General features: G+C 38.3%; 4 protein-coding genes across 4 annotated transcripts; 3 read left to right on the forward strand and 1 right to left on the reverse strand.

The window, feature by feature from the left end:
* Positions 1 to 6,949: 6,949 nt before the first annotated feature.
* Positions 6,950 to 11,646, forward strand: LOC101306180 (succinate dehydrogenase [ubiquinone] iron-sulfur subunit 3, mitochondrial-like). Its single transcript, XM_004289270.1, has 4 exons — positions 6,950 to 7,219; positions 7,353 to 7,591; positions 7,918 to 8,127; positions 11,463 to 11,646. Exons 1-4 carry the CDS (start codon positions 6,950 to 6,952, stop codon positions 11,644 to 11,646), a joined length of 903 nt encoding a protein of 300 aa, XP_004289318.1.
* A 1,129-nt stretch (positions 11,647 to 12,775) lies between these two features.
* On the forward strand, positions 12,776 to 17,021 carry LOC101300388 (protein SCO1 homolog 2, mitochondrial-like). Its single transcript, XM_004288166.1, has 8 exons — positions 12,776 to 13,008; positions 13,563 to 13,695; positions 13,907 to 13,988; positions 15,304 to 15,513; positions 15,594 to 15,683; positions 15,786 to 15,918; positions 16,016 to 16,139; positions 16,457 to 17,021. Exons 1-7 carry the CDS (start codon positions 12,935 to 12,937, stop codon positions 16,134 to 16,136), a joined length of 843 nt encoding a protein of 280 aa, XP_004288214.1. The 5' UTR covers positions 12,776 to 12,934; the 3' UTR covers positions 16,137 to 16,139; positions 16,457 to 17,021.
* A 726-nt stretch (positions 17,022 to 17,747) lies between these two features.
* LOC101306471 (inactive TPR repeat-containing thioredoxin TTL3-like) lies at positions 17,748 to 20,100 on the forward strand. Its single transcript, XM_004289271.1, has 5 exons — positions 17,748 to 18,721; positions 18,828 to 19,023; positions 19,192 to 19,364; positions 19,485 to 19,818; positions 19,972 to 20,100. Exons 1-5 carry the CDS (start codon positions 17,748 to 17,750, stop codon positions 20,098 to 20,100), a joined length of 1,806 nt encoding a protein of 601 aa, XP_004289319.1.
* A 753-nt stretch (positions 20,101 to 20,853) lies between these two features.
* LOC101300664 (lipoxygenase homology domain-containing protein 1-like) lies at positions 20,854 to 21,826 on the reverse strand. Its single transcript, XM_004288167.1, has 2 exons — positions 21,595 to 21,826; positions 20,854 to 21,489 (listed from the first exon to the last, which is right to left on the reverse strand). Exons 1-2 carry the CDS (start codon positions 21,664 to 21,666, stop codon positions 21,025 to 21,027), a joined length of 537 nt encoding a protein of 178 aa, XP_004288215.1. The 5' UTR covers positions 21,667 to 21,826; the 3' UTR covers positions 20,854 to 21,024.
* Between the last annotated feature and the right edge of the window lie 686 nt (positions 21,827 to 22,512).

A 22,512-nucleotide genomic window follows, 5' to 3' on the forward strand; every position in this document is an offset into this window, starting at 1 on the left:
GAGAGAGAGAGAGAAAGAGATGATCGAGTGGTACTATCCATGTCTAAAAAAGCTAGCTAGCTCTATGATCGATCTGGAAACGAAACGAGGACGGTGTTTGGCTTGCTTGCTTCTGCTTTGTCTTCAGATGATGAAACTGATGGTTGCAGAAAGAGACTGTTGAGGAATTTATGAAAGCTCCAAACCCAAAACACCCGATCTCTCTCCTTCTTTTTTACTATATATGGGGGTTATGGAGCGAATTAGGGTTTGGGAGGAGAAAACAGAGTTGGGGGAAAAGGGAGAGAGAAAATTTGACAAAAGGGGTGGTTGTTCTCTATATCTAGTTCTAGTAGAGCCTTTTTCTTCTTCGCTAAAAGAAAAGCTGCTTCTCTGCTTGGAGGTTCCGCTCGAAAAGATCAGCGTGGGGTAGCCATGCGTGTCTGTGTGTGAGACATAGAGAGAGGGAGCAACAGTGATGGAGAGGAAGAGAGGCCAACTAGTCAAAGCAAGTGATCGAGAGCTGTGGGTTTTGATTCAGTGTGAAATCAGGAAATTTGATATGGAGGTGGTTAAGGAAAGCTGTTTAAAATACAGTAATCATAATTAGTTAAATATAATTATATTCCAGTTTTAATTTGTTACCAATTATTTTAGTTCTTTTGGAATAGTGAGGTGGGCAAGCAACCAAATGAGAGGAGAGTATGGTTGTTGAATGGTATTTATAAAGGTTAGAGAACCACCACCATCCTCACCTTTGCTTTTTTCCTCCCAAGTAAATTCAGATTACAAATACAATTAAGCCTAATTTGCTAAATATAAGTTAGCACCTACCTTGTCGAATTAGGCCTAATTATGTCTTTTTTTCCCTCGTTAATTTTCATTCTTAATAAAAATTACCTATGAATAAACAGTACTTCACTACTGCACCTAGCTTTGACCAAGTCACAGCTTGACATAAACTAAGAAAAAATCTAATGTTATTATTGAAGAACGTCAGAGAATCTTTCACAGTCAGCTTCCTCTGCAGAAGACGGAAAAAAAAAAAAAAAAAAAAAAAACAGATCATGATATTTCTTCTGTTACTATATACTTTAAATCTGCAGGAATATATTTTCCTTTCTTCTGTTTATTCTCACTACTGCTTACTCCCCTGCAAAATACTTTGTATTTTTATCTTCAATGGCAAAGAAACTGTTTGGGGAAGACAGATGAAGATAGACACCCTAGCTCTGTGATCTTTAATAGTATGGATAGATCAGTTCAACAACATATAGGTTCGCTGCAACCATCAAAACTAAAAAGGAACCAAACATATTATTAAATCCCACGTTTTTTATAAAAAAATAAAAATAAAAAAATAAAAATAAAAATTAGTGATCGATGTTAAAAACGACACAACTAGGGTTAGAGACACTTAGCAGAGACAAAGACAGTCTGCCCCTAAAAACCAAAACCCTAACCCTAAAACCTTCGTTCTCACGTCTCTCCTCTTCAAATTAAGTTATTCACAGTTCTTGATAGTTCTGGAGTATAGTGCACAGAATTATGATGTTGCTTTTCGTCAGCTTATGAAAAGCACCCACGTGGCAGTGATTACACTCACATCAATTTACCTAATTATGTCTTATTTAAGTTAATTACTTGAACCTGTGAAATTGCCGGTTTTGTTTTCTAACTGCATAGGGGGCTCTATCTCCTGATTCTCCTCCAACTACAAAGATTAAGTAAGATCAAAACTTTGAGGTCGATGGGACCTCCCATCATTTTCAATGAACCTGTATACCATCAGTACATCACACAAGGATGCAATCTAACACAACACATTATTGTTTGATTGAATGTTTGGATTGATGGGTTATTTCTTAATCAATGTTACAGCTTGCTTATAATTTTAAAAGTTCCGGCTGATAATTAATGTTAGAAAAGGATTCATGTTACAAAAGTAATAAAAATAAATAAATTAAAACTTTATAAGTAAGTGACTTACTCTCGATATAAGTTGTTTCAAGAAAATTCATACAAGTGATATGACGAGTGTAATACATACATATTTTATTTTAGCCTGAGAGGCTCTTATTTATTCATTTTGAAATGTTGGTGACTAGCGCGGCTAGTCAGGTGTTGGTAAATTTTTAAAAGCTGTTGAGCTGGTTGCATGCCATTAATTGTTTTTCCACTGAAGTTTAAATTGGGAAAGTATAAAGAAATATTTTTTATTAATTTATTTTTGTTCACTCACTCTAACTGTTCCACATGTTTTCCCCTGGGCTCTTCGTTTTAAAATGCCCAGTCTGCAGAGTTCGGGTTGGACCTAGTAGGAGACGAGGCATAGTCACCCGCTTTTCCGCCAGTTTTCATCAGTAGGTTACTTGCTTAACCTACTAGTGTTTTCTTGCTTCCGCTAGTGTCTAGTAGCTCTGAATACTTTGGGATTATTGTATATTTTTTTCGGTAGTGTGCTCGGTCGGTTGACTTCATGTTTAGAATTGCTGAAGGATAAGATTTGTTGTTTTTAGCTGGATAATTATGTGACGTTTGGACGTGCTGTAATAAGAGTGTAATTTTGAATTTTTCGAGTTAGGGTTGTCCATTTTCAATGGAGGTTTTATCAATTTTTTTTTTACGGTAAATTTTCCTTGGAGGTGGTCCCCGCATGACTTACTCCGGGTTTCAGGGTGAAATTCAGGGTGGGTCGTGTCACTTATAGTTGCAACTATCTTGTAATATCAAAAACAAAAAAGTGGTTTTGTTGGCAGTATGTCGAGAAAGGATGTTGATGGATATGCAACTGATAGTAGGGAGGTCCTTTGTGTTGTGGTTGCCGCTGGACACTTCCTTGGTCCTTGAAATCTCCATAGTTCTACTTAATCAATTAGTTAAGATTCAATTACTACGTGCCTTAAGTATGAAGAATGAATTATTTAGAGACTCTATATACGGAATGAATGATTTATTAGATATACATCAAAGTTATCAACTATTAAACCTAGGAAGTAGGAAGAAGATCTGAAGTGCATCTTAATAACACAAATTAACTGGCATCTTGTAAAGGCCCAACTTTACTTCTATAAACCTTTGTGAATCTTGAGAGGTTCCTAGCCTTACCTTGAAATCTTGAATTAGCGGGTAAATAGAAACTAGATCATAAGAGCATCATGAATTTAGGAGATTTTAAGAAAAATGAATCAGCTGCTAAGAGATTAAATAGAGCAAAAGAGCATCATCGATGGAGACTAGAGTGGGTGAAGGGTGTAAAGTATGAGTTTGCTAGGTTTTGGGCATGAGATTTGCTAAGTATGAGTTTGCTGGGTTTACTTAACAACAAAGGTTATTATTGGAAAAGATTTTAGGGGTAAAATTTGTTGGGTTTACATTGAACTTTGCTGGGTATATTTAACAACACCCAATCAAAAAACCCTAACTGTCCACAATGTGACCAAGCAACCTGTATTAGGCATAGATACCTGATGTTGTACCTGTTCACAAGCTACTTGGGAAATTCACATCATGGGCTAATTAGAGCATCATCCTACCCCTAAGGGTTAATTGCTTCCACCACCGTTTTTGGCTCTGAAGCCATCGAGCTAGACACCATTGAGTTCAAAACATTCACACCATCACATGTTTTGGGTTTGTTACGGCTACCACATGGCCTTCCTCTCTTCTTGCTTTGTTGACCAACATCAGACCCCAAAGATGGAATAATACCTAAGGTTTCAGGTTGCATGTCAATAGGAACAAAAGCTAGAGAATGTTTAGTTAGCTTCTCACCAGACAAGACCTCCTCTTCCTGGCCTTGCTGAACTTCAATGAGCCTTGCTGGCTTCAAGAATGTTTTGGGTTTGTTACGGCTACCACATGGCCTTCCTCTATTCTTGCTTTGTTGACCAACATCGTACCCCAAAGATGGAATAAAACCTAAGGTTTCAGGTTGCATGTTAATAGGAACCAAAGCTAGAGAATGTTTGGTGAGCTTCTCACCAGACAAGACCTCCTCTTCCTGGCCTCGCCAAACTCCAATGAGCCTTGTCGACGTCAAGGTAGTGATTTGCTTCTTTGGCAATGGACGGATAACAATGTTGCACTTCTCCTTGTAAAACAAGGGGAAAAAGGGAAGCCTTGGTGCAAGTGCAACTAGGGAAGTCTGAAGAATACCTCGAAACACAATAGAAGGTTTCGAAGGCGGTGGAGTCGTCACCTTGGTCACGACCTCTTCCTCCACATCGAGCCCCACAAATGTTGATCATGGCACAATCGCCGCAACAACCGAGCAGACGCTCGTACTTGAATTGTACCTCAGTCACATCTGCAGGTGACACCTTAAGTCGGCGCTGAAGTCACACTAGGTTGTTGAGGGGTAGAGAAACCATAACCTTGATCAACTTAAAATACAAAGCCAAGGGTTTCGCCCACAACCCTAGTAGTAGCAGCCGTCTTTAAGGCAAGTGGCAAACCAATGATTCCGACCCAAATCCAGATAAAATTGAGTGGCACTCGACAATATTAGAAAAGCCATCATAATCGTTGAGCAGTAGCATGGCACGTTGGAAGGTCCAAGGCCAGACTTTGTGAACGCGTTGAAGATCACGTTCATGAAAATATAGCGATCTCCGCAAGCGGCAACCTCCACATCGACCTCACAACGTACACTTCAAAAATAATAAAAGGTTACAGGTTGAGCTGTGTTCATCTTACCAATCAAGAAGAAACAAGGGGCCAAAAAACCTTTATCCGGGCAACGCAAATCACCTAGATTGACTAGTTCATTACAATATTGGTCAAGAGAAAGTTTTGAAGTAGGAGTCATGGCAGCGACGAAGGTAGAGGCAACGATAGCGGCGCACATTTTTTTTTTACTCCAAAACCCTAATCGTATAAAAGTTGTTAGGGAAATGGGAGGAGAGAGTCACAGTATATTTTGTTATTTTCGTTCTTGTATTTCCACTTATTAATACCTAGAAAGTTAAAACATAATAAGTAATAAATAACAATTTATATAATACATTTTCCATGTTTTGTTACTTTTTCAAATGTGGGATCATCACTCTCCATCAGTCCATGCGTGTAACCGGTGAATAAACCAATTTGTAAACCGAAAATGGAACCTCTTTAAGTTCATCACGATGTGATTGGAGAGAGATCTAGCTATTACGATTTCATTGGCCGGAGAAAAACTAATCGCATTTGCCTTCCAGAAAGCATGAGCATACATATTCGTATTGTTCGTTCAGAGATTCCATTATACCCTTTTATTCGGGAAAGCAACTCTAGCCTACATTCTTTGTTTAACAACGACAAATGTGGTGCATGTATGACTCAGAAATAATTGATATTGTTTTAACTGAACCATTTATAAGTATTTAATTTTAATGTACAAAGCCTCGATGCAATATATATATTTAGGATTAAATTCAGTTTACCCTCATGAGGTTTGAGGTTAACATTATTTCAGTCCCCATACTCTTAATTTTGAAAATTTACCCCCTAAAGTTTTCAATTTTCATCGATCATGTCTAATTGCTAAAATTTCTCCTAATTTGGACGTTAATCTTGACTTCATAACTCACTAAAATGGCTAACAGAATCATATAACAACATAAATCCCTTTTTAGGACCATTTTTCTAAGATTTCATGCTAACAATTAACCTCTAAACTAGACGGAATTTTAGCAATTGGGCTTGATTTATTGAAATTAGAAATTTTATGGGATAAATTTTCAAAATTAAAAGTATGGGGATTGAAATGATGTTGACCCAAAACTTTAAGAGAGTAAACTGATATTAATCATGTTTATAGTCAAGAGGATATGTATATATATAGTTGAGGAGATATGCATAGATGATTGAGAGAATATGTTTATGGTTGAGGAGATATGAACATATGATCAAGGGAATCTAAAAGAGTTTAGAGTTGCTATGCACACATAAGACTTTATTGATACATTGCAAATTATACAAGGCTGTTTACGGGCAAAATTTAGTACTGAGATTTTTTTTTCTCTAGCGTACCTCCTGCTTTCTTCTACTTATATATATATATTTTTTTTTTTAAAGTAACTCTTCTACTTCTTATACTAGTTGTAGCTAGTTTGAACAAGTTCCACCGTGCATAATTTAGAACATAGTTACCTCCTTTATCAAGTCTCTAAATTATAACAAGTCTAATGCTGACGTAGAGGTTACAATTTTCCACTTTGAAGCCAAATTCAAAAGAAAGTCTATCTTCTTCTAGTTTGGGTCAAACTTATATTAAACTCGATCTAGACCGGAGGTGGTCCAAAAATCCTAAGAACGAACTGCCCTGTGGGGCTTGTTAATTTTATAAACCAGTGGATGCAGTTGATGATTGACTTGTATTTGGGATTTTTTCTACACACACATGACCCGAGGCTCTGACCAGCTTTCTCCATAGTACGTTTGTCTGAGCATCATACGTAGTAGATATATCACAGCACAGCAGCTAGACAAAACTACACAGTTTCAAGGCCAAAGATTATGGGATTTGTTGCTTGGTTTAAGTTTCATGATTATTGTATAGTTTGCTAATTGTTCTAGCCTTAAATTGATCAGTATTATTAGTGTGTCAATTGTTGGAAGATAAAACCATTTTACCTTAGACTGTCACCGTTAGTCAGTTATATTAATTCTTCTGGTCATGCCAAATTCAGCTCTTGCAGTTGGTGGTAATGTGATCTGAATAAAATGGAGGAAACGAGGGAGGGTTTCGTATCTCTTTGAATTACCTGAATGTTTTTGGCCCATTTTGTAGAACCAGACGCCAAGTCGAAGCCCAATTTAAACAAACTTAATTAGAGACTAGTGTTTAACTAGCGTGGTTACAGATAGCTTGTATGTCTCTACACCTGTACTACATGCAAAAGCCTCGAGTGCGCAGCTGAAATAGTCGATCATTTCTGCGCGCAGTCTCTTGGAACATTTGCAAAACTTAAAGAGAGAGGTAACCGAGATGTCAAAGAACTGGATCCGCCATGGCTTCAACAAAGTAGCTCGTGCTGTAGGCAAAGCCAACCCAAAGAAGCAGCAAGATTTTCCAATATTGAAAGGACACCCTGCTGCACAAGGACATGCAGAAGAAGCTCTCGGAACCCATGAATCCGTCAGAAGTAGAAACAAAGCTATGAAGGAGTTCAAGATTTACAGATGGAGCCCTGACCATCCCAACCACAAGCCTTACCTCGAGTCTTACTTTGTCGACCTCGACAATTGTGGTCCTATGGTAACTTTTACTAATTTTACTATTCGTAGGTAGATCCATACTCTTTGATTAAATCAAGCCAATTAATAATGGTTTGTTTTACCTACAGTCAATTTCTGTGCGTAGTTCTAAATTAAGACTGGAAGTTTTTTAGGTGTTGGATGCATTACAGAAGATAAAAGCAGAGAATGATTCAACCCTGAGCTATAGGAGGTCATGTAGAGAAGGAATATGTGGGTCATGTGCCATGAATATTGATGGAACCAACACTGTGGCCTGTCTCAAACCCATTGATGCAGACACTTCCACAGCCACAACTATAACTCCTCTGCCTCATATGTTTGTGATCAAAGATCTAGTTGTTGATCTCACTCATTTCTACCAGCAGTACAAGTACGTAAAATAATCGAGTGCTTGTTATTGTTTAGGGCACAAACGTGGAGTATTTCCTTCTTCGAATTCAGTTAAGGTTATGAAGTTCAATTAATTACTAATTGTTTCGACAATGAAAATTCTCTGAGGCCTTGAGTCTTGTATGTCTTGTCAGATTCAAACCTTGTCAATGATACTCCATATTAATGAGCCTAAAGTTAAAGTTCATGATGAGAGTTGTATCGAAGTTACTTCTAAATGCAATTAGTATGTATGCATCTTCGTTATATTAGAGTTTTTGTGTCACTGTATTAGAGTTTCAATCTTGACATATAACAGTTGGCTAGGTTGATTGAGCCATGGCTAAAGACTAAAAGGCCCCCGGAGGACGGTCGGGAGTACAAGCAATCGCCTGCAGACAGGAAGAAGCTTGATGGCCGTTATGAATGTATACTTTGTGCTTGTTGTTCTACCTCATGCCCTTCCTACTGGTGGAATCCGGAGGAGTTCCTTGGACCAGCGGCATTGCTTCATGCTTATCGATGGATCGTTGACAGGTAAGTTTTCAACAAGTAAATAACTTTATCATCTGCATTTTTTGAATTATCGAACTTACTTTTTCTGACAGTCTTCTATTTATAGTTTAAATTTTTGATGTCTATCATCTATGCCAAATTCTTGTAAATGGTAACTCCTTCTTAAGAAACCACACCTTTATCAAAAGAAATCGTGGCCCAAATCCAAATTAAATGGATCCATGAAGAAAGCACATTAAACTTGGTGTTACGTGTATGAATGTGATTTTAGGGTATATTAGTTCCCACTGATCTGTTTATGTTTTGTTGTATGAAACATGTGATTTTAAGATTAACGTACACCCTCTTAAAATGTCCTTCATGTATGGATATTGGCATATTGCTTGATCTGGCATACTTGGTCATCTCTGTACCTGTTCTGTGTCCATCATCCATATATTATGGATCTCGTGTGTGTTTCTAACAAAATGCCATTAGTGATACATGCGCTCAATCCTAAGAGGTTAACACCCACTACCAGGACAAACACTTTAGCCGACGAAAAATTTTCGTCGGCTTGTTAGCTTAATTCGTCGGCTAAGATCTGGCTCGTCGGCTAAGATTTCGTCGGCTATAGTCCCGCAGTTTAGCCGACGAAAAACATGCCGTCGGTTTTTTTCCCAGACTTTAGCCGACGAAACAATTAAGATATTCGTCGGCTAAAGTCTGTAATAAAAAATTTTTTCCCAGACTATAGCCGACGAAATATAGTATGTTTCGTCGGCTAAACCTTATAAAAAATTTAAAAAAATAACTATAGCCAACGAAATATAGTCTGTTTCGTCGGCTAAACCTTATAAAAAAATTTTAAAATAACTATAGCCGACGAAATATAGTCTGTTTCGTCGGCTAAACCTTATAAAAAAAATTTTAAAAATAACTATAGCCGACGAAATATGCCATAATTCGTCAGCTAAACCTTATAAAAAAAATTTAAAAATAATATAGCCGACGAATAAACCTTTAAATATCGTCGGCTAAAGTTGCTCGTTTTTGAAAAAAAAAAACTGCAGAAACTTTCGGCCACCTCCAATCACCACCAAAATTTGACAGAATCTTTCTCTCAACATTTCGAACAACTTTCTAGAAGAAGTCGAAGCCCAATTCTAAGCCTAAACAGGTCAATCGAATCAAAATATAAAAATCCCCAATTTTAAACCCTAAAAACTTCAAATCTTCGATTCTCCTCACACACACCGAATCGAGCTACCAAATTCTAGGGGAATGTAGTACTAATCAAACTCAACTTATCTATATATAGAACTCACCAAATGGTGACCTGAGGAAGGAGAAATTCGATCGACACCGAATCCGAACCGGCGGAGTTTTGGAGCTCGATTTATCTCTCACGGCGGCGCCATTCGATGCACCACCTGTCCAGCAATGAAGTAGAGACGACGGCGAAGCTTTTGGAACAAGTGTGGCGGTCTCCGGTGGCTTGACGGCGGAGCTAGGCCGAGAAAAAAATCTGCCAGGCGAAATAGACTTCTTACCATCCACCTTCGGTAAAACTCCTATATAAAGAACTTTAGCCGACGAAATTCTTTATTTTCGTCGGCTAAACTCTTTTGAAACTTTTGAAAATTTAAAAAATTTTGGTTGACCGCTAAAAAATTTTGAAAATTTTTCGACTTTAGCTGACGACTTTTCATATATTTTCGTCGGCTAAAGTCCTTTGAAAATTTTCCTCCAAATTTGGTTTACCGCCCAAAAATTTTTGACCTTAGCCGACGACTTTTTTAATATCTCATCGGCTAAAGTCTATAAATTCACGAAAACGCTCATATCTCCCTCTATATTACGTAGTTTGGTCAAACCTTCCACACGAAAAACTTTCACGTAGATGAGACGCAACAACTTATATAAAAATTTTGAGACATTTGCCTTCCGACGATAGGGCTCCCCATAGGGAATAATAACGGTAAATAGGGTTGACCGCTACTATCGGCACCGAGACTTTACCCGATTTACGTGATTTTTGAACCATAGCCGTATTTCACCATTCTGAACACATCTTATTTCACGAGATTTTTGATAATTTTGCTTCCTATATAGAGTTGGTTCACAAAGTTGTATAACCAATTAAACAAGTTATACAACATTAGTAGACACGTTGTGATTCCGATGACTAAAATTCACAAACCAAAATTTGACCGTCAGATATGATCATTATGACGAAAGATTTCTATGGTAAAAAATTTAACTGGATCCGACAACGTTAAGGACTCGATCGAAACGGTTAACCCTAATCCATCGTCACTTATCACACGAAAACGCTCATATCTCCCTCTATATTACGTGGTTTGGTCAAACCTTCCACACAAAAAACTCTCACGTAGATGAGACGCAACTGTCCATATAAAAATTTTGAGACATTTACCTTCCGACGATAGGGCTCCCCATAGGGAATAATAACGGTAAATAGTACACGTTGTGATTCCGATGACTAAAATTTACAAACCAAAATTCGACCATCCGATATGATCATTATGACGAAAGATGTCTATGGTAAAAAAATTCAACTGGATTCGACAACGTTAAGGGCTCGATCGAAATGGTCAACTCTAATCGGAAATAAGAAAACTGCATTTTGAAGCCCTAAACGGACTCGGATGGCCAAAAAGGCCCATACATCATGGCATTAGCGATGAGTTTGACTCGTAGGGCCGTTACGTTTCCGGAAAGGTATCACAATAGTCAATCGGACACCAAAAACCAAATCTGCAGCATAGTGAATAATAAGGGTAAATTGCATTGACTGCAACTATCGGCACCGAGATTTTACCGGAATACTGTGATTTTTCAACTGTAGACGTATTTCACCATTCTGGTCATATCTTATTTCACGACTTTTTTGCGTTTGAAGGTTCTACGTATAGTTTTTTTTTTCCCAGATGAGTTGTTGTCTAGATCTGTAAATATAAGGCACTTTAGCCAACGAAATTAAGACACTTTAGCTGACGAAATTATATTTTTCGTCGGCTAAACTTTTAAAAATTTCGTCGGCTAAAGTTCACAGACTATAGCCGACGAAAAAAATTATTCAGACGACGAAATTTTAATTTCGTCGGCTAAAGTTGACCATAGCCTACGAAAATTTTTAATTAGCCGACGAAAAAATAATTCGTCGGCCTGGTTTTTTTATTTTCGTCGGCTAAAGTCTTTCTTCTGGTAGTGACCTCATAGGGAAACTAAACCGTAGGAAAGGTTTTGGTGACTGCGTGTAACTATTAGGGATACAATAATTATTATGGTTTTTATATATGTTCGATGGAGGTTTATTTTCTTTTAGTGATGGATCAGTTTTTATTTGGCAGTCGGGATGAGTTCACGGAGGAACGATTGGAGGCATTAACAGAGGCCGAAAAGAGGTTATATAGATGCCATGTTATAAAGAATTGCACCGCCACTTGCCCCAAAAGCCTCAATCCTGCCGATGCAATACAGAAAATGAAGACCATGCATTTGCTCTCTCAGCCAGTTGAAGAGGTTGAGACTTGAGAGCATGTAAACTATATATACCTCCTGCTTGTTCGTTCAGCTCTTTTACCCGTATTTTTTTTCTCTTTTCCCTTTGTCTTGTGTTGTTGACATGTATGTGAATCAGTGAATCTTAATAATATGTACATGTTACTTACCTACCGCTCCCTGGTAAATGGTAATCGCTCCGAAGCAAAGAACTGTGTGTATGACAAAACTGAGAGCAAAGATGTACGTACCACCATTATCTAATCTAAAATAACCTCCTAGACCCTTCATTTCTCCTGTTCAAAAAAACAAGACCCCTCATACGTACACTTTTGAATGATGTGTCATGTTAGTTGGATCGAACGAACTTGTGTGTCAAATTACTCGCTTCAAACACCGTGAGCTATACTTTGATCATGTGTCATCTTAATTGGATATAAGTAACTTGATCGAGCATGATGTAGAGACATTTGCTTCCTTAGAGAGTACCACAATATGTTCTTTACTAGTTCTCCCACTCAATTTAAGGAGAATGGAACATCTGCTGCACTACGTAAGACATGCAATTACTACAAGACTAAACGCTATAGAGGCTTATATATAGTTAACATTTTACATAATACACACTTGTAACATATCCAGGTATTAATGGAAGGTAAAGCAGGCATCATGCATGAATGGCGGCAGTTTAGCGGAAGGAGTTTACCGTTGATGTGGATTTACAAGTGTGTGAGAGCAAAATGACCGTATATATTTTGGAGCAAAATGGCACAGCATGAGCATCACCATGGTCGATTTGTCAATTTCTTAAGCTCCAAACCTCCAAGTCATATACACTTACCTAGGATCAGACTGATCGCACATCGCTTTGGGTCTCTTGCATAGTTGGATCAAATTTTATCCGCTTGATATTTTCTTCTAAGTTTTAACATAAAGATCAAACACATGTAGAGTAAAAACCTAGAGTAACTAGAGGGTAACTAGAGTTAAAAACCTCCATCATATCATAAACATTGACATTGTAAGTTGACCAAAGATTTGATCAACATATTACATATCCACTTTCATCTTTCAAATAGTCAAATTTTTTTCCCCTAAAATTTCTATGCATGAAATAAATATGTTAAATGTCTAGAGGTCTCTAATTTCCAAAAACAAATAAAGCAAAAGAGGCATTCATCAGAGTACGGAGGGAAAAGAAAACAAAGCCCTTCTTACTTTGGTCCTCGAGGGTTTAAGCGTCCTACAAAACCGACATGGGTTTTGGCTCAGAAGAGCAATTCACAAAGCTCGTTACCTACTGAAGCAATTTTCCCAAGGAATGATGCCCATTTCTCGCTTCTGTTTCTTTTCCTTGAGAAATCGCTCAAAGGAGGCTTTCAATTTACTCAGGAGGTGAAGAACACTCTACAACCCGTCTGGAATCTTGGTGTCTTTATTGGTTTCACTACCCATTTGTGATGTTGGGTCTCTAAAGATTCAATTTTTATCTTGAAATATCAATTTCACCTTGTTGGGTTTATGTTTTGGAGATTAGATTGCAATTCTGAATTTGGTTTTACCTTGATTTGATTATTGGTATATATATGTTTGTTAAGACCCAAGAAAGTAGATTGGAGGGTTGGAGTTGTGTGCTCTTAGGCACTGTTCTTGCAAGTCTGGTATCAGAGCATGTATCACCATTTATCAATGGAAGTTTGAGTAGGGAAACTTGGTTTTTCGGTTTTTATGTGTCCTTGAAATATATTGGGTTAGTAATTGAGGTTCATGAAAATCCAAAATGGCTAACTTTTGCTTATGTGCGGAATTGTGGAGCGATGAGAGCTTCCAGAATGATCTTTTTGGCAAGCATTGTATATGCTCTTAACCCCTAATTGCGGCGCTGCTTAAAATTTTGTTTAATGGTTTTTATCATCCGGATTTCTATAATTTCCTTGTGTCTGCTGTAGGTCTGCCCCATCCAAGAGTATTCAGTCTCGAAACTATGCAAATACCTCGAAACGTGCTAGTAGGAGAACAGATATCAGTACTTCAACGCCAATAGATACACCACCTTCTCACTCTCGGGGTTCTTTTTTCCTCGTATGTGGCCTTCCTCTTTTCGTGCTTTCCTAGTATTACTATCTGTGTCTTCTTTTGGAGGTGCAGATGTACAGACACAAATCACACAATGAACAATCAGCATTATGCCATTATCTCATACTATCATGTTTTCGTGGATTGAGATCTCTCAATTTAGTTCCGTTCTGTCTAGAATCTAGATTGTTGGTCTTATTAATACACTTTTCTGCAGCCAGCAGCTGCTACTGTACTAGGATTTGCTGGGTTGGCAGCTTTTCTTCATTATAATGATGAGAGGAGAGTAGTAATGAAAGGTACTCCTTTCAGTCTTTGGTATCAGATATTACATATCTGGATTTTATGTTATTAAAGTTAGAATCTGCAAGCTTCATGATTGTGAATGTTTTAGCAAATTCTAGTGGCTCCAATTTCAAATCCTTATAATGTTGGTTATCCAATGAGTTAGTTAAAAGGTAGTTAAAAGGCAATGTAATTACTAATTAGACTGCTTATCTGAACTGTTGGAGGTAGTCTGTATTTTATTTCTCAGGAGGGTACTTAATTAACAATAGTTTTCTATAATGTATATTGTGGAGCTTTATTTCTTGGTTTACAGATGTAAAATAAAATTGGAGACAAAATTTACATGTCATGTGAAATATTTCATGGCGCAGAGCTGGTCTTTTATCTTTTGGGCTAAAGGCTTTTGTATCTAGTGGGATGTATAACATAGCGAGTCAAACGTTTGCCCTATGGAGATTGTTTGCTGTCTAAATGATTTCTTTTTCGAAGTTTCTCTTTATACGTTAATAAATGTGGTAAATTTTGTTGAGATGCATCTGAATTTTATTATCATTATTGTTTGGCAATTGAATAATCATTTGAGTATGAATGATTCTGAAATCACAGAATTTTATTCAGCTGCATAATCATTATAGTATGAATCTGTTGTCGAGCTTAAGAATACAACACATTGATGAAGTTGGTGTGATATTTGGCATTGATAGAGGGATCACTAGGTGATGTTCTATTGAGATTAAAGCTGGTCATTTCCTTATGATGCGTCAACCGGCATGAAATATTGGGGGAACCTGGGCTATCTTCTTGCTTCAGAGTTTCCGCTTGAAAAATCTTTAGATGCCATTCTTGGGGCATAACTAATATTTGGAGACTAATTATTTCATCATATCCAGCTTTGTCGAAGTCAATATGTGTAGTACTCAATTCCTTGCAGTGCTCTACTAGATACAGGGTTTCATGAGTTACTATAGGTACAGAATGGTTGACTTGTTGGAAGTGAAGTAGGACCTAAATCATGTGGTGGGTTACATGATGGATGGTAGGATTTATGACTAGGTTGAAAATTTTGTTGGAGTAAGGCCCAGAGTTAGGACTGCCAGAGTGCCAGTGTTTTGGGATTGTAAGTAACTTGTATTGATGACTGAAATGCATTTAACAACCTTATATTATCTTGAGGCTAAGTTTTACACACTCCACCAACCTTCGACCGATTTTGAATTTGTCGTACTGGTCAATTGATTTTCTTAAAATAGTTAAAAATTTGGTGATATTGGGATTTGAGTGTAAACAAGTGTGATCCTATCTTTACAGCTTTTCCATTTCTTGCAGGCCAGGAATCCCAGGATAACTGCTCATGTGTAAATGATATCAAGGGGCCTATAATTGGTGGTCCATTTACTTTACAGGACACAGAGAATCGTACCGTAACTGAGAAAAATCTTCAGGGCAACTGGGCAGTACTCTATTTCGGATATACTTCCTCTCCTGATGTTGGACCAGAGCAAGTCCAGCTTATGGCCAAGGCTATAAACATACTAGGTTTGGTACTTCGATTAGCATTTCATATTTGAAAACTATTTCAAGTTTACTGATATCTTATTATTATTACTGGATACCAGAATCAAGACATAATCTCAAGGTTCTACCAGTATTTGTTACAATTGATCCACAACGTGATACCCCTTCTCATCTGCGTGCCTATCTTAAAGGTTCTATTCACCTCTGCTCAGTATTTCTTATGTTATTGACTGATAAACAGTTGGTTTGTCTAATATTTCCTTTTGGCTTCCTCACCCTTCCATGGACTGCAGAGTTTGAATCAAAGATTCTAGGTCTAACAGGACCTGTAACAGCTATCAGACAGATGGCTCAGGAATATCGTGTTTTCTTCAAAAAGGTTGAAGAAGATGGGGATGATTATCTCGTTGAGTCTTCCCACAACATGTGAGCCACTAGCTAAAACATTTTTTCTTGTTCATTTTTGTCACAAAAGTGTAATTGGATATTATTTTTTTAATTTTTAATATTTATTAACATGCAGGTATTTGATGAGTCCAAACATGGAAGTTGTGAGATGCTTTGGTGTAGAGTATAATGCAGAGGAACTGTCAGAAGCAATACTGAAGGAGCTTAAGTCAAGAGAACCTCAACTCAAGGGCTGAAAGGTTTCGCCTACTGCAATAGAAATCTTTACTTTTCCTTTTTACATTCCTGTCTCCCTCTCCCGCTCTCCCTTTCACACAGTCAATAGATATAACAGAATTCAGATGCCACTATTGACTGAGCAGTAATTTAGGAACCTTATAGAATGTGTTTAGTTTATTGGTTCAAATATTCATCAGGCAATAATACATGAGACTTTTGAGTTTCCATATGATATTTAAAAATGCTTGGGAGTTGAGAATTCTTTCACATCAAATTGTTAACTTCGTTTTCTGTATATATGTTGGTTTTTAAGTCTCTGTCATAATGTAATTTGCAGGGTGGGGGCTGGGGGGAAATAGATTATCAGTCAGTGACTGGTTTTTGTGGTTGCTGAAAAGGAAGCTTCTGCAAAGCTGGTTTCCAGGTTAACCTTCAACTACCTAACTGAAGTCTGAGAATGAGTCGGTATCTTAGCCAAATATAAAACTATCCTGGTATCCAACTACATCAGTATTTCCTTTTTAGCCATTAACACCACACAGAATAGATACTTCCCATGCTTCACAAAATCACCAAAGGCTTAGTCTCACACAGTTTAACTCTGATTCTTTTCTTTGAGTGCAAAAATTGGTATTCAAGCTCTTTATCAATATCCCAGTTTCTATACGGGGTTTGGTTAAATTTATAAATCTGATATGCTTCCCTATCAATATTTTTCATATGAAACTGCTTTTCCTATTGTGATTCAATTACAGAAGGAAAGAATCTGAACTTTATGAGTTGCCTTTTTGAGAGGTTGTTTGAGAGTCGAGGCAACCATTTAGGGCAGCTATAATGAAGCCATGTCTTTTTTCAAACCTTGAAACTACAGTTTGTATACATATCTCTGTTAATAGTTGAGGTATGCGCAGCTGGCTTCATATGTGGAATGCTGAAAACCAATTTAGACGTGCTCTCCTCTAAGAAAAGAAAAAGAAAGGCCATGACAGATTGACAAGAGGGTAGGTGTGAGTCAGTCTCGGTCTTTTTTATTTCTAAAATTCTAGAGATCAACATTTCACCCAAGACCGGGTCTTGTGCTTCCTCATTTGCACCACACAAAGAAATGCAAAGAAAAAATATTGAGAAAAAGGAAAAACAAAACCAGAAACAGAAACAAAAACTCAGAAAAAGATTCATCACCCCTAACGCTTGATTTTATGTTTTTTATAAAAAATAAACCCGAAAACTATTATTCTCTTTTCCTGCCAATCTGCCACAACAATTCCTTCCAGTCTGTAATTTTGATCAATGCAATAATCCAAGTTCATATCTCTCTTGCACAAAGCGGAGAGAAATCAAGGTGGAGGCCATTGTTTCTTACAATTAAGCATAGCCACCCCAAAACCAGGAGGACCATGAAAACCATCTCCTGGGTCAAAAATGTTCGTTTTTAATTGTTCTTAGCCTTTTCTTTCCAAAATGTGATCTTGGGTTCAATCTGGATTTTTCTGTTGGGATCCTTTGGAACTCTTAACAATTCGATTTTGTCTTACCATATGCACCTGATGTTCTTCTCTTGGTCATCTTAATGGTATTCAAGCAATCATCCCCATTTTCTTGGGCTTGAAGCAACATAGTTTACAAAAATGGGAGAGTCGCCGGAGAAGAAATCAGGTTGCGGCATTTTGAATGCTGTGTTTGGAAAGAGCAGTTTTTGGCCAAGAAGAACAACTTCCACTGGCTCTCTTCCCGTCAGTGGTACTCAATTTGTGAAATCACCAAGTGGTAACTCTAGAAGGCGGCATGGTAGCTCCGATGAGGCAACATTTCTTGAGATATCATCAGCAAATGGATCAGAACCTGCAACAAAACCCGTCACAAAACCATCTCAATATAGTAACAGAGCGCCCCCTATACAGCCATATCAAAATCAGGGTAGATGTACTAAGCCACCTCAGGAAGCTGGAGCCATGGTTTCAGGTTCAGGCCAAGGCCAACAAAGAGCTACGAAAATGGCTCCGAGTCAAGGTTATGTTAACCAAGGCAAAAGGGTTCCCAAGGACGCAGGTGGGTTGTCTGGTGAGCTTGAAAGCATGATTGCTGATCACCAGAAATCACAAGGAAGTAGCATATTCGTTAGAGCTTCATCCAGCAACTTTATGCTTACGGGTAACCTGGGTAACTTGAGAACAGGAGGTGGTGGTGGTGGAAATGTGAACTCAAATAATGTGCTGGATTACCTTCCAAAGACAGCAAGAGAAGATACCCCCATGATGATGAATGGAAATGTAGGAAAGAGTAGTGCTCCTAAGGAAGAGAAGAAAAAACAAAGTACGCAGCCTGCTTCATTCTGTCGTGCATTATCAACCAGGATGGACCCCGAGACACTGAAGATTATGGGCAATGAGGATTACAAGAACGGAAATTTTGCAGAGGCTTTGTCTTTGTACGATGCTGCGATTTCTATTGATCCCAATAAGGCTTCATATAGGAGCAATAAGAGTGCTGCGTTAACTGCTCTTGGTCAAATTCTTGACGCAGTTTTTGAGTGCAGAGAGGCCATTCGGATTGAACCTCATTATCATAGGGCTCATCGTCGCCTTGCAACCTTATACATTAGGTACAAACTAATTACACTGCATACATGCAGTTCTATATTTTGTTCATTTGGGAATATGTTACGGCTAGTTATTAAAATACATGTGTTATATATGTGGTGCATACAGATTAGGGGAAGCTGAAAAAGCTACGTATCACTTTAAACATGCTGGACCAGAAGCTGATCAAGAGGACTTGGCTAAAGTGAGAAATCTTCAGACTCATCTGAACAAGTGCACAGAGGCTCGTAGGTTAAGAGATTGGAACACCTTGATCAAGGCAACTCAAAACGTTATAGCAGCTGGTGCAGATTCAGCACCACAGGTCTGCCTACTGAATTTCAAACTCAATCGTCTTTATTTACAATTTCATGCCAATTGTCCATAATATCAGATTTAAAAATGATATCTGTACTTAAAGCTATGTACATGTATGCACATACACTTCACACTATACTAAAGTGAATCCTTGCTTTGTTGTTACTCCTTGAAGATATTTTCTCTGCAAGCCGAGGCCTTGCTGAAGGTCCATAAGCACCAAGAAGCAGATGAGGCTTTATCCAGGGGTCCAAACTTTGAGGTGGATGCTTGCACAAAATACTTCGGTCCTATTAGTAACGCGAGTATGTTAGTAACAAGGGCTCAGGTTGACTTGTCTGCCGGCAGGTATATATCGTGTTTTATGCTAGTCTATTTACTCATTCTGCATTGTTAAAAGAAGATGAAAGGCGCCCGGTGTTGTCCAATCATTGTTCAATTTGGTATCTAATGCCTAATGCTTTGCAGAATCGACGATGCATTAGAGGCAATTCAACGAGCATCCCGTCTTGACTCAAACAACAAGGAGGCACTCGTGGTAATGAGGAAGGCTAGAGCTGTTGCAGGAGCGCGATCAAAGGGTAATGATCTTTTCAAGACATCAAGATTCTCAGAGGCTTGTGTTGCATATGGGGAGGGACTTGAGCAGGACCCTTATAACTCGGTGTTGTTATGCAACCGCGCGGCCTGTCGGTCCAAACTTGGCCAGTTTGACCAAGCAATTGAGGACTGCACGGCTGCACTTAATGTGCGTCCTTCTTACAGCAAGGCCAGGCTAAGAAGAGCAGACTGCCATGCCAAGGTAAACAACTTGCACTTCGATTTTTATTATTATTATTTTTTTTTCACTTTACTGAAATTGCACTTCGATTATGCTGTTAGTTGCTCATTATTCTACATATTTCTAATGTGATTTGTGATTAAATTACTTTTGCTGTGGTGATGCACTATGTAGTTGGAAAAATGGGATGCTTCGATACAAGACTACGAGATTTTGCTTAAGCAAACACCAGATGATGAGGAGGTAAATCGTGCTTTATCCGAGGTGCGGACACAGCGCAAGAAACAGCGAGGTGAGGCATAGCCAGACAGATGCAGACATATAGAATAGAAACAAGCCAATGTGCACAACTAAGTTAGGAGGCAACAGTCTGGAAGCAAAACTGCCCTTCCACAAATTGTACTGAACTAGAGCTCATGCAGGAAGCACCGAAGTTCGAGTTGGAAAGGCGAAAATGGATGTTTTTTTCAGAGAAAAAATTGAATAGTGGCGGTTGTCATACTGTAACACAAATACGTGACTCATTTTGTTTATGTTTAGTTGTCGTTCTGCAATTCTTTTTGGGAAAGATGTATTTGATCGATACTGCTTATAAACAATGTGAATATATACTTCCAACAAATCTTGAGTTTTTTTGTCATTCAATTGGATAATTGTTTAAGGGGTATGTACATACTAGCTACAGCTATGGGTTGGAGTGAATCGAAGTTTCATTTTTCATGGTGTTAGTTCAAAATTTTCCATCAAATTTGGTCTGGCTGACACATATACATTGCTGGTTTGAACCTAGCACTCCCAATATATGTTTTTCCTTAGTTCTTACACTTGAGTTTTCCCAACAATTTAATTAAAATTCATAGTTGTCATGACTCATCTTATCGCCATATATATGCTGTCCATTTATGGTCCATAAAGACAGCCAAGACAAATAGAGAGAATAGTTTTTCTCTCCCAGATCCGACCGACACCCTATCACCTCAATTATATATTTCCTAGCAGAGCCAAAAACCTGCATCTTGTCACTATTTACTTATACACATCATGGTCTACTGTAATGAAGAGAAGAAACCCCATAATTTATTTGGCAAAACAAAGCCTTAAACACTTGTACATAACCGCTCAACTGAATAACCATGGATTCCGATAACAAGCACAACAGTGATATTATGCTCTAACTCATCATTACCATAACAAACGTCATCACACACCTCATTTTCCGGACACTAACTAAACAGATGAAACCAAACCACCGGAACCGGATCGGATCTTCTCCTCGACGGCGTCGTTGGAATTACAGTAGTTCCTGATGGCTGTGAGCTCGTACGGCGACGTATCGGTGGCGAGCCACTGCTCGATCGTGAACAGCTGCTGGCTGCAAGGTATGTGAGCCCCCATGGACGTCACCTCGAGGTAGTTGACGTACCAACCGTGGCCGGATCCGTAGCCGTCGGAGGTGAGGTTGAGGGCGCAGATAGGGGCGGTGAGGCAGGGTCCGCGGCCGCTGAAAATATCGAGATTGCCCCTCTCGAAGTAGTCGTAGTCGGATCCCATCAACCCTCCCCATGTTTTCAGGTTCCTGATCTCGATGCCGTAGCCGTTGCCGTCGTAGAGCCTCACGCTGATGCTGGAATCAGTCCCACCCTTGATGATTGACCCGGTTCTAACGTAAATTGTGTAAACGCAATCGGGGTCCTGCAAATGAACACAAGGATATATGTATCAACGAGGTTAAGAGACTAAACCCTAGAAATGAAGGACGTACGAGATGAAATGATAAGAAATGTGACGGAGACTTACGTCGGAGAAAGCGAGAGAGAGGAAGAGGGAGAGGGTGAGGAAGAGGAGGACACTGTTGGTGTTGGGCGCCATTGTTGCAATGAGTGAAGCTTCTTAGGTTTGGGGCTACATAGACTTTTTTATAGTGGAAAATCATATCATATGTGTTATTGTCAACATGTGGATAATGATTTGGGGAACGATTTGGTCATTTTCTGTCTGATACAGGTTGGTCCAGAGGCCTTCGTTCCATATTGAGCAACGAGCACCAATTGCCATCTTTTGATGATGAAGATGATTTCCATACATTGGAGTATTGGACTTCGTCCTTCAGTGTCGGGTGTGTATTGTATAATATGTAATTAGCTTTTGTCAGGATAATACACCTATTACGTACACTTTCCCTTTGTGCATTTCTGATTCCCATATCAGTATTATATTTTTGTTACAATAATCTTTAGTTATTTTCAGAAATAATTTTGTAGTGGTAATTTTTATACGCATAAGCTGGATTGTTAATATTTCTAAATTTGATTGAACATGAATCTCTTTATTGGTGGATACTACTAAACTAAAGTTATATGAGCTTTGAATTCGCAGTTTCTAAAGTTATATAAGTTCAACTTTTTAATAATACAGTGTTAGGTTCTAGGGATAAAAATATACTCCACAATTTTGCTGACTTACTTCCGTAGGCTTGAGACCTTTCAATACAAATGTACAATTGATAAGGGAAATGGCAATCATGACCTCCCATCACTCCATCAGAGGTAGGACAATATCGTTTTGGACTGAACATGCAGGTCAGCTAAGCGACGAGAGAGAGGGGCTTCCTTTGTATATTTATATGGTTGGTCGCATCTTCATTATTAGAAATTTAGAATCAAAACTCTAGAGATTTGTTGAAGCTTTTATTTTTTGAGGAGAGAGATTTGTTGA

This window comes from Fragaria vesca, linkage group LG1 (genome assembly GCF_000184155.1).
Source record: "Fragaria vesca subsp. vesca linkage group LG1, FraVesHawaii_1.0, whole genome shotgun sequence".
Taxonomy (NCBI): domain Eukaryota; kingdom Viridiplantae; phylum Streptophyta; class Magnoliopsida; order Rosales; family Rosaceae; genus Fragaria; species Fragaria vesca.

Excerpts from the sequence above, each read along its gene's own strand:
- LOC101306471 (XM_004289271.1), top strand. The coding sequence starts at position 17,748 with ATGGGAGAGTCGCCGGAGAAGAAATCAGGTTGCGGCATTTTGAATGCT. Across the intron at positions 18,722-18,827 it reads CTTGCAACCTTATACATTAG|ATTAGGGGAAGCTGAAAAAG; the intron begins GTACAAACTAAT and ends TGGTGCATACAG. Across the intron at positions 19,024-19,191 it reads GTGCAGATTCAGCACCACAG|ATATTTTCTCTGCAAGCCGA; the intron begins GTCTGCCTACTG and ends TACTCCTTGAAG.
- LOC101306180 (XM_004289270.1), top strand. The coding sequence starts at position 6,950 with ATGTCAAAGAACTGGATCCGCCATGGCTTCAACAAAGTAGCTCGTGCT. Across the intron at positions 7,592-7,917 it reads CATTTCTACCAGCAGTACAA|GTTGATTGAGCCATGGCTAA; the intron begins GTACGTAAAATA and ends ACAGTTGGCTAG. Across the intron at positions 8,128-11,462 it reads TATCGATGGATCGTTGACAG|TCGGGATGAGTTCACGGAGG; the intron begins GTAAGTTTTCAA and ends TTTATTTGGCAG.
- LOC101300388 (XM_004288166.1), top strand. The coding sequence starts at position 12,935 with ATGATGCCCATTTCTCGCTTCTGTTTCTTTTCCTTGAGAAATCGCTCA. Across the intron at positions 13,696-13,906 it reads CTCGGGGTTCTTTTTTCCTC|CCAGCAGCTGCTACTGTACT; the intron begins GTATGTGGCCTT and ends ACTTTTCTGCAG. Across the intron at positions 15,514-15,593 it reads CAAGGCTATAAACATACTAG|AATCAAGACATAATCTCAAG; the intron begins GTTTGGTACTTC and ends ACTGGATACCAG.
- LOC101300664 (XM_004288167.1), bottom strand. The coding sequence starts at position 21,666 with ATGGCGCCCAACACCAACAGTGTCCTCCTCTTCCTCACCCTCTCCCTC. Across the intron at positions 21,490-21,594 it reads TCTCTCTCGCTTTCTCCGAC|GACCCCGATTGCGTTTACAC; the intron begins GTAAGTCTCCGT and ends GTTCATTTGCAG.